General features: G+C 39.3%; 1 protein-coding gene and 1 pseudogene across 1 annotated transcript; one reads left to right on the top strand and one right to left on the bottom strand.

Moving 5' to 3' along the window:
• The first annotated feature begins 3512 nt into the window (after positions 1–3512).
• Positions 3513–5012, top strand: LOC123568741 (olfactory receptor 52D1). The gene is given in 2 exon segments (XM_045371393.3): positions 3513–4660; positions 4663–5012. Coding segments are annotated over 2 exon segments (954 nt in total). The 5' UTR covers positions 3513–4056.
• Positions 5013–13589: 8577 nt separating this feature from the next.
• Positions 13590–15004, bottom strand: LOC107127374 (olfactory receptor 52D1-like; annotated as a pseudogene).

Raw genomic sequence — 15004 nt, 5'->3', positions numbered from 1 at the left:
ACTGTTTTCTAAAGGGAAACAAATGGGACCTGCTCCTGCCTCAATCTTTCTGGTCCACACATCCTTAGATAATCACAGAGTAGCAGTTATCTTACAACAGTTATTTTAAATCTTCCTTAGAGGGCAAGAATAGGCCAGAAAGAAAGGAGAAAAGAATATGGTAGTGACTCCAGCTGTCTAAACTCTATCTTCTAAGCTTCTTTCCCCTATTATCACAGGCCAGTGCCAATGCTGAGCCCAAAACCATCTAGTGTCGTCACTAAAAATATCAATGCAATGCATTATGATAATATCTAATTTTATGTACTTCACAAAGACATGTGTTTACTTGATCTTCCCAATATTTCTGTAAGAAGTAGAGGAGGACTTGTTTTCTTGGGTTTACTGGTGGGAGAGGTTAAATGACCTGCCCAAGGACACAAAGCCAGGAAGCAGCAAACCTGGGCCTTGGCCCTTGTCTTTGAACAACAAACCCGGTGGTATTACCACAGTATCATCTTGCCTCTGGCTAAATAAACATTATGTATGTATTATTTCAAAATATTCTTATGGGCAATGTAAGAATAAACCTGCCTTTTAAAAAAGTTTTTCTGCTCCAATAGATGCTATACAATATTAATATTCTTCATAGCTTTATAGGTTTTTGGTTGATTTTAGCATTTTCAGGTTTGACAAACTGGCACTATACAGACTGCCTACTCTTTCTCTGGCAATGAAAAGCACATCATCTACATAATCTGCAAAGAATATGGTACTCTATGATTTCAAAAAAGAAGTCAGAAGCAGATTTCTCATCATAGCCCCCCACCCTGACCAAAAGTAACAGAAGGTAGATCTCTGCTGTTCTCCCCTTCACTCTTAGTCCAGCAAAAGAAAAAGGATGAAAGAATGCACAGAACACAAATCCTACAAAATTTTACCAAAGCACATATGACATAAAAATAACCTTCCTCTCACATTTTTTAAGTGCATCAAAAAGAAGGTTCACAGTAATAATATCAAGAATTGAGGCAATGTTTAGAAGTTATAATAGTAAGAGCTCTAGAAATAGATGTATCTTTCCCATAAAAATGTGTTAATTGTTTCTCCAGTTCTTCAGCTTTGTGTCCCTGGTGCCATCAGCCTCAGCACCTGATGGACTCTGCTTGGGCTGAGCAATGAATTTGAGTCTGAACTTGCAGATCACCAGCAATGTGATTTCTCCCTTAAGCATCCCCCTCCAACTCAGAGTGAAAGCCAAAGTCCCTTCTGTGGCCTAAGGATCTAGACTATCTTATCATTATCTAACATATATTTTACTTGTGCATTTTGTTTGCTATTTATCTGCCTTTGCTAAAACCTAAACTCTTTCATGGCAGGGATTTTTGTCTGCTTGTTCATTGCTATTATCCCAGTTCCACACAGTGACTGCTCCATGGTATGTGCCCACTAAGTACTATTGGGTTATTGGAGACCCGAGGAGGAGGAGAGGGAAGAAATGTGGGGGCATTTGACAAGAAAATGATAGATTCTGCTTTGGGAGAGCGTCTCTGGAAACTTCTTGACTCATTTCTGAGATTAAGCAGCCACAAGCAGCTCTTTATCTTCTAATTTTGCCTAAGACATCCACACAGCCCACAATGGGCATCCCCTCCCCTGCGTTAATCATTGTTTCCCGTCTCTCTTCTGCATTTTAAACTAAAGCAGAGGGTAGGAAGGCAGATGAGCTGAGCATCTGGGCTAGATAGGAACCTATAGTACAGCCCTGCACCAGCTGATGCCAATAACTTTTTCTTTGCTCTATATCTTTTGTCTCATAACTTCCTAAACACCATCAGTCATCAGTTATCTTCGCTGCAGTAAAATATGTATGTGTTTCTTTGTATTGCAGTCCTAGGTGCTCTGTTATGGTAGGAATCAATAAGATGTCTCCTGTTCTTACCAAAAAAAAAAACAAACCTTAATGCAAATAAAGGGGACTCCCTAATTCCACCTCTTTGGAGCTCAGATAATGAGTAAAGATACTGCAGCACTAGGAATTGATGTTAGAGAAAAACAAGATATTCACCTAATTTGAAAGAGAGAGGAATTCAAGTATTGGACATATTAAAGGACAGTAGGGCGAGGCAAAAACACCAAACTCTGAATCTGGAGACATGAGACCTAACGATAGTTCTGCAAATAAAATGCCTCACGAGCTAAATTACATCAGTTCACTTCTCTAGGCTTGGCCTTTTCATTGATTAGGGATGTGAATGATAACTGTACTCTCTTTTATCCAGAGTATATGTTGTTACAATATAAATATCTTATTTTTTTAGAAAAAAATACAGGAATTATTCTGGGTATACAAATGTTTAATTCCATGAATAGTCATCTTTAGTCAACAACAAAATTTTGTGAAGTTAGGTCAGATAGTGTCATTCCCAATTTAAAGATAAAAACTAAGGCACAAAAAGGCTTTGGAAATTTTTTCAATGCCACATAGTAAGCAGACAGAAAATCAGAGAATGACTACATTCATTGCCCTTTCTAAATTGAGACTGCCCAGAGAAGTAAGAGATTTGTTCAAAGTCACAAACCAATAATGTTACAGAATCAGGGCTAAAATTCAGATTTCCTGGCATTTCTACTCAGAATTCTTTTAGGGATACATGTTATTGAGACAATGTGTATAATACTAGCTATCCCTCTACAGCAAGAACAGAATCCCCTTCTAGTCCCTTTATGGGTGGCAAATCCAGAATACCTAACTTTTTATATCTGCCTCTAATAGCACGTGCCATTATGATCTGACCTCCTCACATCCAGCCATTATACTGGTGAATTGGAGGACTATACGCTGACTTTGCCATAGTTGAGTGCAGTATCCTCAACAAGCATATCTTATTTATTCCACACTTCCTTCTGGTATACCCATGTGAATGCTCAAATTGCTGTATATATTCAATCATGATATGAAAGCATATTTAGGTTGCCTAGCCTCTTCATAGGCACTTCAGATGATATATATATCATATATGTGATACATATGATATGTATGACATATATGATACATATCATATGTATCACATATATGATATATATACACACACACACAAACTAAGGCACAAAAAGGCTTTGGAGTTTTTTTCAATGCCACATAGTGAGCAGACAGAAAATCAGAGAATGACTACATTCATTGCCCTTTCTAAATTGAGAATGCCCAGAGAAGTAAGAGATTTGTTCAAAGTCACAAATCAATATATATATACACATACACATATATGTATATATACACATATATACATACACATATATTATGTATATATATACACGTGTGTGTGTATGTGTGTATATATACATACACAAAAGTGATTTGGTGTATATTTGGTACATAACAGAAAAAAGTCAATACATCATTATATCATTAATTCAAAACATCAATGGCATGTTACTAAGAATGATCCGAATTTAGTCTTTATTGAAGTTATCAAAATGTCTAGGTACAGACAGTCATGGGCAGTGTAGAGGTTATGGTTGCATAAAGACATAGTTGTAACCCAACAGAATTTTGTAAGATAGTGGAAGTAGGAAAAATACAAAATTGGAGATTGCCAAGGACCGGTTTAGAAAGGGAAGGCCTCTGAGAAACAGGGAAATTTGTATTAAAACTTAATAGAGAAGAGGAAAATAAAGGAATGACACTCCCTAGGTAGGAGAAAAGGCATGAATGAGAGGTAAGAAATATCCCATGATGTGGATGGACTAGAGATCAATAAATGATGCACAGGATGTGGAGGGAGACAAGCCTGGAAGGGTCAGTTTGAGAAGATTAATAAATACTTAGCTTGGTGCTTTGGATATAGAACTCAAAACATCATTGTACAATATAGAAGTTAGCAGAAGGTTTTAAAACGAATTATATGTGGTAGTCATTTCAGATGCTTGTACAAGTGAAAAACAAATTTTTTTCTGAGTCAAAAGAAGATTATTTCACAGAAAGATCTTTGTTTTATATAAATCAACCAAATATCTGATGTTACAGGGCAATCATAACAATACTACTCAGAAAGAGCCCTTCATTTGCCAGGAAGAATGCCAGATTCAAACCTCAGTGATTACCATCTTCCAGACACCTTCTTCTCAACAGGGATCCCAGGGCTGAAGGCTGCCCAATTCTGGATAGCCATCCCTTTCTGTGGTATGTATCTTGTAGCACTGGCTGGAAATTCTGCCCTCATCCTGGTCATTGCCTTGGAAAATGCTCTTCATGCACCTATGTACCTCTTCCTCTGCCTTCTCTCACTCACAGACCTGGCTCTCAGTTCTACCACTGTGCCCAAGATTCTGGCCATTTTGTGGCTTCCTGCTGGTGAGATTTCCTTTGGTGGATGTCTGGCCCAGATGTTTTGTGTTCATTCTATCTATGCTCTGGAGTCCTCGATTCTACTTGCTATGGCCTTAGATAGATATGTGGCTATCTGTAACCCATTAAGATATACAACCATTCTCAACCATGCTGTCATAGGCAGCATTGGCTTTGTTGGGATATTCCATAGTGTGGCTATTGTTTCCCCCTTCATCTTCTTGCTGAGGCAACTCCCTTACTGTGGTCACCATGTCATGACACACACACACTGTGAGCATATGGGCATTGCCTGACTGGCCTATGCCAACATCACCGTCAATATTGTCTATGGCTGACTGTGGCTCTGCTGGCCATGGGACTGGATTCTATCCTCATTGCCATTTCCTATGGCTTTATCCTCCATGTAGTCTTTCATCTTCCATCTCGTGATGCCCAGCACAAAGTTCTAAGTACCTGTGGCTCCCACATTGGAGTCATCCTGGTTTTCTACATCCCTGCTGCCTTCTCCTTCCTCACCCACCGCTTTGGTCACCACCAAGTCCCCAAGCATGTGCACATCTTTCTGGCTAATCTCTATGTGCTGGTGCCTCCTGTGCTCAATCCTATTATCTATGGAGCTAGAACCAAGCAGATTTGGAGCTGACTTCTAAAACTGCTTCACCTGGGGAAGACATCAATATGAATTCTGAGCAGAAGTTGGAGATTAAAAAAAAAAGTGTAGGATAGCTGTCTAGATACATTTACATGGACAGACACTGATGATGTGAAAGGAATGGTTTGACATGGCAGGAAGCTCTGGACGGAAGAGAAATAGTGAGATGAATCAGCGCTATCAATGATCACATTGAACATACTATTTTCCTGAGGCTCCTCAGGGAACTCTGAATACCCCAGAAAGGTGATAATATTCTCACACTTGTCTCAAAAGTGTGTATGACTTACTAAGGAGAAAGTAAATTCCTGGTCTTCAGAGGCATCTGGATTTAAGGGTAGGAATATTCTCCTGTGAGTCCAAGTGAAAAATAGGTTTGGAGTGAATTTGAGTTTGAATTCCATCACTTTGAGTATTGATGTATTTGTTTAAAGCACAAAGTATAAAGTCAGAGTGCCTGCATTTGAATCCTGACTGCTCACTTGTGACCTTGAGCATATTTGAAATGTTTCTGTGCCTCAGTTTGGCCAACTGTTAAATGGGGATAATAATAACATCTAACTTTGAATGTTGTAGTGAGAAATAAATAAGTTAGAAAACTGAAGACAGTGTAAAGCATGTAAAGCATGTAAAGCACTCATTAAATAAATATAAAATGAGAAAGTTATGTAACCTCTGTAAACATTACTAGTAAAGATATTTAACCTATATAAAACTTTTTTTTACATTACCTCACATCACAGGGTTATTGTGATAATTATATTAGATAACAATTCTATAATATTTTTAAAGTGCTGGAGATATGACTGGTACTTAATAAAATCGTATTTTCTTTCACTCCTCCCACACTCATCCCTTTTGAGGTCTCTTTCCTTTTAGTCATAAAGTTATCCCTTATTAAGAATTCACGGGAGCCAGCCCCAAATCTGTTGGGAGAAAAACTGGTTGTTGGAAAAGAAGCTAAAGCAGGGCTTGCATGACTGACATGTCTGACATAATGTAAAAGTCTTGGAACATGTCTGGGGTCCAGGATCTAAAACCATTTGTGGCCTTTGGAACACCAAGCTCTGTGCTAAAGGGTGGAAGGCTACCCTGATGCACCATAATCTAAGCCCAGGGCATAAAATCCCTCATGGCTTGGATAGAATCCAGGGCTCATGGCTCTGGAATGTGTCTAGACTTGCTGGCTCTGTGCTCCTTGCTCTCCCAGGATCGATTGTATCTTGAGTTAAAAGAACCTGCTCTCCGTTACCTCAAGTAGCAGAGCATATGCTAAACATTCACAACTGTAAATCATGTGCTTAATGCAATGCACCCTTTTGACCCCCTACATTCTCACCATCTGTTTCTTTGTTTGATCACCCATTAATAGTCTGGGCTTCCAGAGCTCAGGGCCTTCACTGCCTTCACAATCGCGATGGCCCCCTGGTCCTACTCTCTCTCTGAAACTGTCTTTTTCTTAATCCTTCGACTTCGCTGGACTTCATCACCCCCATGACCTGGTGTTGGGTCTGATCACCCCAACACAAATCCAAGTTCCTTTTTTAACAGTAATGCTTTAGTAATCTCAGTTCTGAAATAAGTCCACCCATCTTCTTCCAACTCTTCAGAGATGATCGTTGTTATTTGCATTATAAATTAAAAGCCTGTCATTCAGGGAGACTAATAGCCTAAGGTTATGGCATTTATTGACAATATCTCATACATTGTCCAGTATTTTATTATGCAAAGATTATGAGATCTGTGTGCAGATGACCATAGACTTATCTACTAGCTGCGTGAATTGGGGCATCCCACTTTACTGCCCTCAGCCTTCGTAAAGTGTTTATTATAATCTCAGAAACAAAGCAAATATTCAATTCCGATTGCTGGCAGTTAGTAGTATTCAGCTAATAATTCTTAAAGTTATAAAGGTATGCTAAGTTTTATTATAGCTGCCTGACTTAATCTGCAGTGTTCATTTATTTGCTTTTGAATTGATAACCATTTTAATACTTCATCAGACTAGGCATTTCATCTGTGCCTTGCACATAATTAATAAGCACTCAATAAAACATTATGGGAAAAGTGTTAGAGATTATACTAGTATGTATCATAGTCTTGGTTGATTTAATGAATAAATGATGTCTTCATTATGCTAATGTGTTGGATAATGAAAATGTATGTCTAGCACAGTGTCTGGCACACAGTAGGTATTCAGTAATTTGATTCTTGTTTATATTACACTGAGGCTGTTCAGATATAGTCACATCCACAAGAATCAGGACAAAGAGTATTTTTATCTAGAAAAGCAATTCCAGGAAAAAGTTTCACAAGTTCATAGGTAAGACAAGAGGATAAGTGTCAGCTGTGACCATGGAGAGCTCCTAGTTCAGCTGTGGAGGTAAATTCATGCACAAGGAGCTGTCACAGGTCAGGGACAGTCATGTCTTGGCCCAGAGGAGCTCAGAGGAGAATGATCAGAGGTGTACAACAGATTGGAAGAGGAGGAGGTACCAGACAATGGTGCAGGAAGGAGACAGCAAAGAGGATTACTGAAAGAGCTTGAGGAAGCTGGGGGTGATTACATTTTGAGGGGTCCTCAAAATCCAGGCCCAGATGAGAAGACACAGGCAGCCCTTACAAATTTTATAAGTCAGTCTCCAGTGAAATATTGATGGATCAATCTCAATCAGTTGTTACTGAAGTTTGAAATAAAGTAATGCAAATCACTAACACAGAAAGACAGGATTTCCCAAGGTGAAATTTCACTGATTACCACATTCCAGTGTTCAGCATCATCTTTCCCTAAAAAGGCATAAAATATGGTTTTACCTATGCACTAAAAAGAAATTCAGCTTTTGAGTATAGATAGATGTCACCAACCCTAGAGCATGTGCAAATCATTTAGACTGCTGCATGAACCTGATCCTGCTAGAGCCTTAAACAGTCCTTCTCCTGGACCACTTTGAGAAATGAGTTCACAGTTTGGCACATAAATCAGTGCAACTGCCAAATTGCAAAGAAGAGTTAACAATAAGCCTAACCTCAGAATCTTGTCCTATTAGGTAAACTTGTTCCTTTATCCCCAAGTCTAGCCATTTCAATCTGTGCTGAGAAAGACTCTCTGAATTCAATTTTAAGTAATTCAGCACTGGTAAGGCCCTGAAGAACTACCCTGCCAAGTTCTCCCCAATTCCATAGCACATCTCCAGAACCAGAATGCACCTCACCCCACCAAGTCTGTCTCTCTCTCTCACAAAATAAACATAAACACACACACACACACACTCACACACACAATTTTCTTGTCTATGTAGGATTCAAAAAAACAACAAATAAATTCTTCCCTCTGAGTCCTGAAGAAACTGTTTTCTCTCTTCCATCTCACTCCATGTTATTTGACTTTATTCTGATGTGCTAACAATGGTTCTCAGCAGCACAGAGACATTCAATTTGCTATTATAAATATATTAATAGATAATTTCTTCATTGTGATTTAGATTATTCTCTTAATTTTTTCTAACTGAGATTCTAAATTCCCAAAGAGTTAGAACTTAATTTGTACCTTTCTCTGTGTAAGGGCAAGATAAGACACACTTTCTATTCACTTGTTTCAAGGGAATTGATTGATTCTGACTATGGAGCAGCACAGAGCCAAGATCACAAATTCTGGAATCCAAGAGCTCTGGTCCCTACATCTTTGTTAATCAGGAGCTATGTGACCTTAGGAAAATTACAGACCTTCTCTGTGCTTGCTTATTCCTCTGTATAATGTTACATAACCTGTCTTGGTGTTTAAAAGAATCAATGTAGTTGCTATGTCAGGAGTAGAGCAAAAAAATAATAGGGAACCAGGATAGTAACAATGAATCTGCTTAGAATGCTATTGCAATGCCAGCAATTTTCACAGAGTGGTAGCAAGGAAGATGGTTACAAGGAGTCTGATTCTGGGTATATTTTGAAGGTTACACCAACAGCACTTTATAACAATTGACTTTCATCAAGAGAGAGAAGTCAAGGATGCCTGTAAGGTTTTTGGTCAGAACAACTGGAAGTGTGGATTTGCCTTTGTTTGTTTGAAGACAAGGAAGACAGGTTTGTGGAAGAAAATAATTAGTTCATTATCTCTAAGGTATACTAGAGGAAATGTCTCATAGGTTTGACTACAAAAGTCAATCATTCAGTGAGGAGTCTAGACTAGAAATATAAATTTGGAACTCATCAATATATACATGGTATTTAAAGTCAGGCAACTGGGCAAAAACACCAAGGAAATGAGATACAATAGAAAGATAAGAACTCCCAAGTGAAGAAGTCAGAGAGATAAGAAGGAATCAACAAAGGAAAGTAGGAGGGGTAAAGGTCTTTGAGGGATGGGTTCATTTGAAAGTTCGTGATGTCTAGGAATATAAGGGGAAGTGTTTCAAGAAAAAAGAGGAGGTGACCAACCGCATCAAACACAAGAATTACTCAAATATGGCTGTAAGGCACGAAGAATGACTGAAAAATGACCACAGTATCCAGCAACGCAGAGATTTTTGGCTACCCTGGCAAGCATGGTTTCAAACTTTAGAGTGATATGGGTAAGGCTTAGTATAGTAGTGCTAAGGGAAAAAGAGGAAAGAAACTTGTGTCAGTGAGCATGAACAACTCTTTGAGTAGTTACTCTGGTTGTAAAGGTGATCAGAAAAATGACTTGGTAGACAGAGGAAAAAGGGGACAGAAGACATTTGTTTTTCTTGTTTTTGTTAGCGTATTCTTTTTAAAATTAGAAAATAGCAGGATATCAATTAATGGAAATGAATCACTGGAAAAAAAAGTTCGATGATACAGGAAAGAGAGGAAGACTGTTCTTGAATAGGTAAGGGTAGAAGGAATCTAGCATTTTTGTGAAATAGTTGCATTTAGTAATTCCATCTACAGCAGCAGGAGAGCAGGCAGAATATATTGCCACTTATGCACATAAGTGGGTGGATGTGGAGGTGAGAATTTGTGAGTATTCTTTCTCACTGTATCTGTTCTCTCAGTGAAATGGGAAGTAAAGTCTCCAGGCAAACATGAGAATAGAAAAAGAGGTGTTATCATCTGCATGAGCCAGGAAAAGTTGTAAAAGAATATGCGATCCCCCAAGGACAGCAGCGTAGATTGAGAAGACCAATGACAAAAAAAAAAAAAAAAAAAAAAAAAAAAATCACAGGCTGTGCTACTAGTGTTAAGCCTCACAAAGAACATTTTAAAAGGAGGCAGGCTAAGAAATACCCATTGGATTTGGCAATTAGGAGGCCATTGCTGATGTTAGGGAAGGTGATTTCCATGGAACAGGAGGGCAAATCCAGAAGCCAGTGGCAATAGTTAGAAAAATGAATCTGAGGAATATGAGATAGAGAGTGCAGGGAAACATTTCCAAGACTGGAATGTGCAGGAAGAAAGGATGTCCTACAGAGAAGAAAACACAGATAAGAAAAGTCTAGTTTATTTAATGGTGACAGAGGATGACAGGGACTGTACAACTCTGATCAGAATGGAGCCTACTTCATGAGCCTGTTGAGCCAGGGTCCTTACAGCCTGATGCAGAGTCTCCTGGGCTGAGTGTGGAATGGGCACATGTGAAATGATGCCTCATACTGCCCACTAGACTCTGGACCCTGCTACTCATAAGCAAGTGATGCCTTCAGTACCCAGCCTGTACAGCCTATCTTGAAGGAATTGAACAGCAAGAAAACACCCAGGGAATCACAAGAGTAGCGGCAATGACAGATAAGGCCCTTGATTTTTGTCAGGAGTGGCCCCACTTTCCTCTTCCCTTCCCATGTGGGGAGATGTTGTAAATGAAATTGGACAGGTTCTGTGAAATTTAATCATATTATTGTGGGGAGCAGGCTTTCAGATGTGTTTTGGGAAATTAAAGCATTCACTGAGCATCACAGATATCAATTACTGATATTCACCAATTAAACGTGAGGTAGGAGAGTTTTTGGAGCACAGAAAGAGAGAGATAACTACTTTGATGAGTATCTATGTGGAAAGGAATGTGCTGCGTGTTAAATATAAATATGTGTAGCTTTACATAAATCTTTGCTAATACACAATAGATAGTATCAACACCATCTTACAGATGGGAAAACAGACTCAGAGTTTCAGTGACTTTAATGACGGACACTTACTAGCCCTAGCTATATTCTAAGCAATCTCTGCTAAGATATTCACATATTTAATCCTTACAATAATTCTAAACTATAACTCTTATTTCTTTTCTCTATTAATTAGGTAAACAGGACTAAAGATGTCAAGCAATCCATAGAAGGCCATTCAAGTAACATAGATAGTGCTTCAGTTTGAAGTTAGGACATTTTTTTTTCTCCAAAGCTCATGCTCTTGAGACTGAAAAGATGGAAATAGAAGTTTCATTCAAGATTTGAATGAAGGGAACCTATGTGTGTGGCAAATTGGGAAAGGTATTTGGCTTCTCCCAGTCCTGTGTGTGTGAAGGGTGGGAGAATTTGGCATCAGACTCAAGACCAGTTCCTGAGGCAGGAGTGCTCAGTGAGTCTAGCACAGTAGTCCCCGCTTATTTGCAGTTTTGCTTTTTATGGTTTCAGTTACATGTGCTCAGCCACAATCTGAAAATAAAGCACAAAATTCCAGAAATAAATATTCACATAAATTTTATCACAGTATATTGTTATGATTATACTATTTTATGTTATTTTTAATCTTACTGGGCCTAATTTACAAATTTCAGTTTATCATAAGTTTGCATGTAGAGGAAAGAAACAGTATACATAGGGTTCAGCACTATCCACTGTTCCAGTCATCCACTGGAGGTCTCGAAATATTTACTCTGCAGATAAGAAGGGATGGCTATATTTCACAGGGATATTGTGTAAGGCACTGTGGCCCAGGCAAAACTTAGCAGAGGCTACTGAAACTGAAAACCTGCCTAGGTGGATGTAGCTTAAATTTTCAGGTAGGGTTTCTCTTTTGTTCCACTTAGGAAGAATCTACCACCTCTCCCAAAAGATTGCAGCTACAGCCTTTCTATTTGTCTCTCTACCATTAATCTTGCTACCCTCCAATCTCATTTTTTAACTTTGATATAAAGTGTAAATTGGACTATGTCATCCCCTGCTTCAAACCTTCAAAGGCCCCCACTGCCTTCAGGGTACACTCCCAAACAAGTGAGACTGTTACGTAAAGCATAGCCGTCATCACAAAATTCTAGCCACACTGATCATACAGTTTTCCAACACACCAGACAGTTGAACCTCCATTCCTTTGTCCATGCTGTTTCCTCTACCTGGGATGCCTTTCTGGCTTGTTCACCTGGCAAATGGTTGCCTGCTACCTACCTTATAGGACATTGATTTAACATCACCTCTTCTCTGATCATTCCCTCCTTTGTAATCTTGGGACTAGGCTGGTAATACTTGGGACTAAGCCTGGAATATAACAGGTGCTAATTGTTGAATGTTAGTGAATGCAGTAAGAAAGATATGGACCCAACCTAGCTGTCCATCAGTGGATGACTGGATATAGAAAATGTGATATATATGCACAATGGAATACTATTTAGGCATCAAAAATAAAATGTCTTTTGCAGCAATATGAATGGAACTGGAGGCCCTTAAGCAACTCAGAAACAGAAAAACAAATACCATATGTTCTCACTTATAAGTAAAAGCTAAATAATGTATACACATGGACCTGGAAGAGTGGAATAATAGACATTAAAGACTCAGAAGGGTGGGAAGATATAATTGGGGTGAAGGATAAGAAGTTACTGAATGGATACAATGTATATTATTAAGGTGATGGTTACACTAAAAGCCCAGACTTCATCACTACCCCACATATCCATGTACTAATACTGCACACAAACCCCTAAAATTTACACAAATTTTTAAAGATAAATTAGTAAATGAACATTTATTTTAATAGACAAATAAATTCATGCTTCTTCTTAGGATACCAGCCTGCAACTAGCAACAAAGTTAAAACTCTTTATTTTTTGAAGGAGTAAATGCTAAAGGGACCAAATAGCATACTAACTTCGGAAAGAGAGAAAAATCATACAATGAAGCTGGAGGTAAGAGTAGGGGTTAGTGCTCAATGCCTTTGTAACATCTGTTCTGCTCCTAGATGCATCTTTGTAGGCCCCATGCCGGCTCTTCTAAGGTCCTGGCTTCATTTGACCAAAAAGTTCACCTTGCAATACAAATACTTACCAAGAATACTCACGGTGATAATCTCCTGCTATGAACCACACATTATTTCTGGAAGAAAAAGGAAGTTTAGTGACCCAAGATGTTATTGTAAGAAGCAGGACCAGAACTCAGAACTCTGGACTCCCACAGCAAGATTGAAAATGGACCCATCTGGGCACTAGATTTACCAGATCATAGAGCTGTAAGACACTTGAAGTACTGATAAGGAAATCTGAGTTCATGAGTAGCAAAGGGATGTGTCCAGTACTAGAAGCCATAGAACAGGAATTAAAAGAAATCAAAGAATGTGTAAGCAGAAACTCAGTTGTGTGTAAGAAAACCCAATTCCTCCTGAGGAAGAGAAAGAGCTGGAGTCCTTTAAAAATTAACTGTCTGTTTTTCTGTGGCTAGTGAGCCTTATCTCTCCTCCTTTCCCAGGCATTGTGAAGACCCTGTTTCTGTAGCTGTGCAGCTGCAAGGTAACTAGACAGATAAACTCAAGCTAGAAAACATGTTTTTCCTTGGAAAGTAATAAATGATGTAATGCATGTCTCAATTAATTGAATAACTGTCTTTGTTTCTTGCTTCTGTAATATGCTTCCCCCTGCACAGATCTCCCCCCACCCCACAAAATGCTTAAAAATCAACTCTTTGTTCAGGGCTCAGTCCTTTGGATGTTAATCCAACTGGGCCAGTGCACCTAAATAATATCCTCCTCAACCCAGCAGTCTCTCTGATTCCTTCTCAATCCCACTACAGCCAAGTCCCATAGTTTGTAACACAGTGTTTCTCTTTTCCACTTATGAATTTATCAATGATCCCTCATAGCTTTTATACTCTCCTCATCTTCTATCTCAGATTGATAGGTTAGGCCAAATCCTTTTCCAAGGGAAGAAGTCTCACAAAGAGATTTGACTCCAAATCTGTTTGGTGCTAGTCCCATAGATGACTGGGTTCAGTAAAGGAGGCTGCAGCAGACAGAGATTAACCAGAAAGACGTGCACATGCTTGGGGACCCAGTGGTGGCCAAAGCTGTGGTTGAGAAATGTGAAGGCAGGGATGTAGAAAACGAAGATGATGCCAATCTGGAAGCCACAGGTACTCAGAGCCCTGTGCTGGGCATCACAAGATGGAAGATGAAAGACAGCATGAAGGATAAGGCCATAGGAGATGCCAATGAGGATAGACTCCAGTTCCATGACCAGCAGAGCCACAGTCAGCCCACAGGACAATACTGACAGTGATGTTGGCATAGGCCAATCAGGCAATGCCCATGTGCTCACAGTAAGTGTGTGTCAAGACACAGTGACCACAGTAGGAGAATCACCTCAGCAAGAAGATAAAAGAGGAGACAATAGCCACACTACAAAATATCCCAACAAGGCAAATCCTACCTATGACAGCATGCTTGAGAGTGGTTGTATATCTTAATGGGTTACCGATAGCCACATATCGATCAATGACCATGGAAAGAAGGACTGAGGACTCCAGAGCGTAGATAGAATGGATGCAAAACATCTGGGCCAGGCATCCACTAAAGGAAATCTCACCAGCATGGAGCTACAAAATGGCCAGCATCTTGAGCACAGTGGTAGAACCGAGAGCCAGGTCAGGAACTGAGAGAAGGCAAAGGAATGGGAACATGAGTGAATGAAGGCTATTGTTCCTGGAAATGACCAGGATGAGGGCAGCATTTCCAGCCAGTCCCACCAGGCACATGGCACAAAAAAGGATTGAAATCCAGATAAAGGCAGCCTCCAGCCCTCGAATTCCCATCAAGATAAAAATTTCATGTAGGCTGCCACCACTGATATTGAAGGCTATCAGGATACCCAT

The sequence above is a fragment of the Macaca fascicularis genome, chromosome 14 (assembly GCF_037993035.2).
Source record: "Macaca fascicularis isolate 582-1 chromosome 14, T2T-MFA8v1.1".
Lineage (NCBI taxonomy): Eukaryota > Metazoa > Chordata > Mammalia > Primates > Cercopithecidae > Macaca > Macaca fascicularis.
The sequence above is the reverse complement of the archived record's forward strand: the minus strand, read 5'-3'. Positions and strand labels throughout refer to the sequence as shown.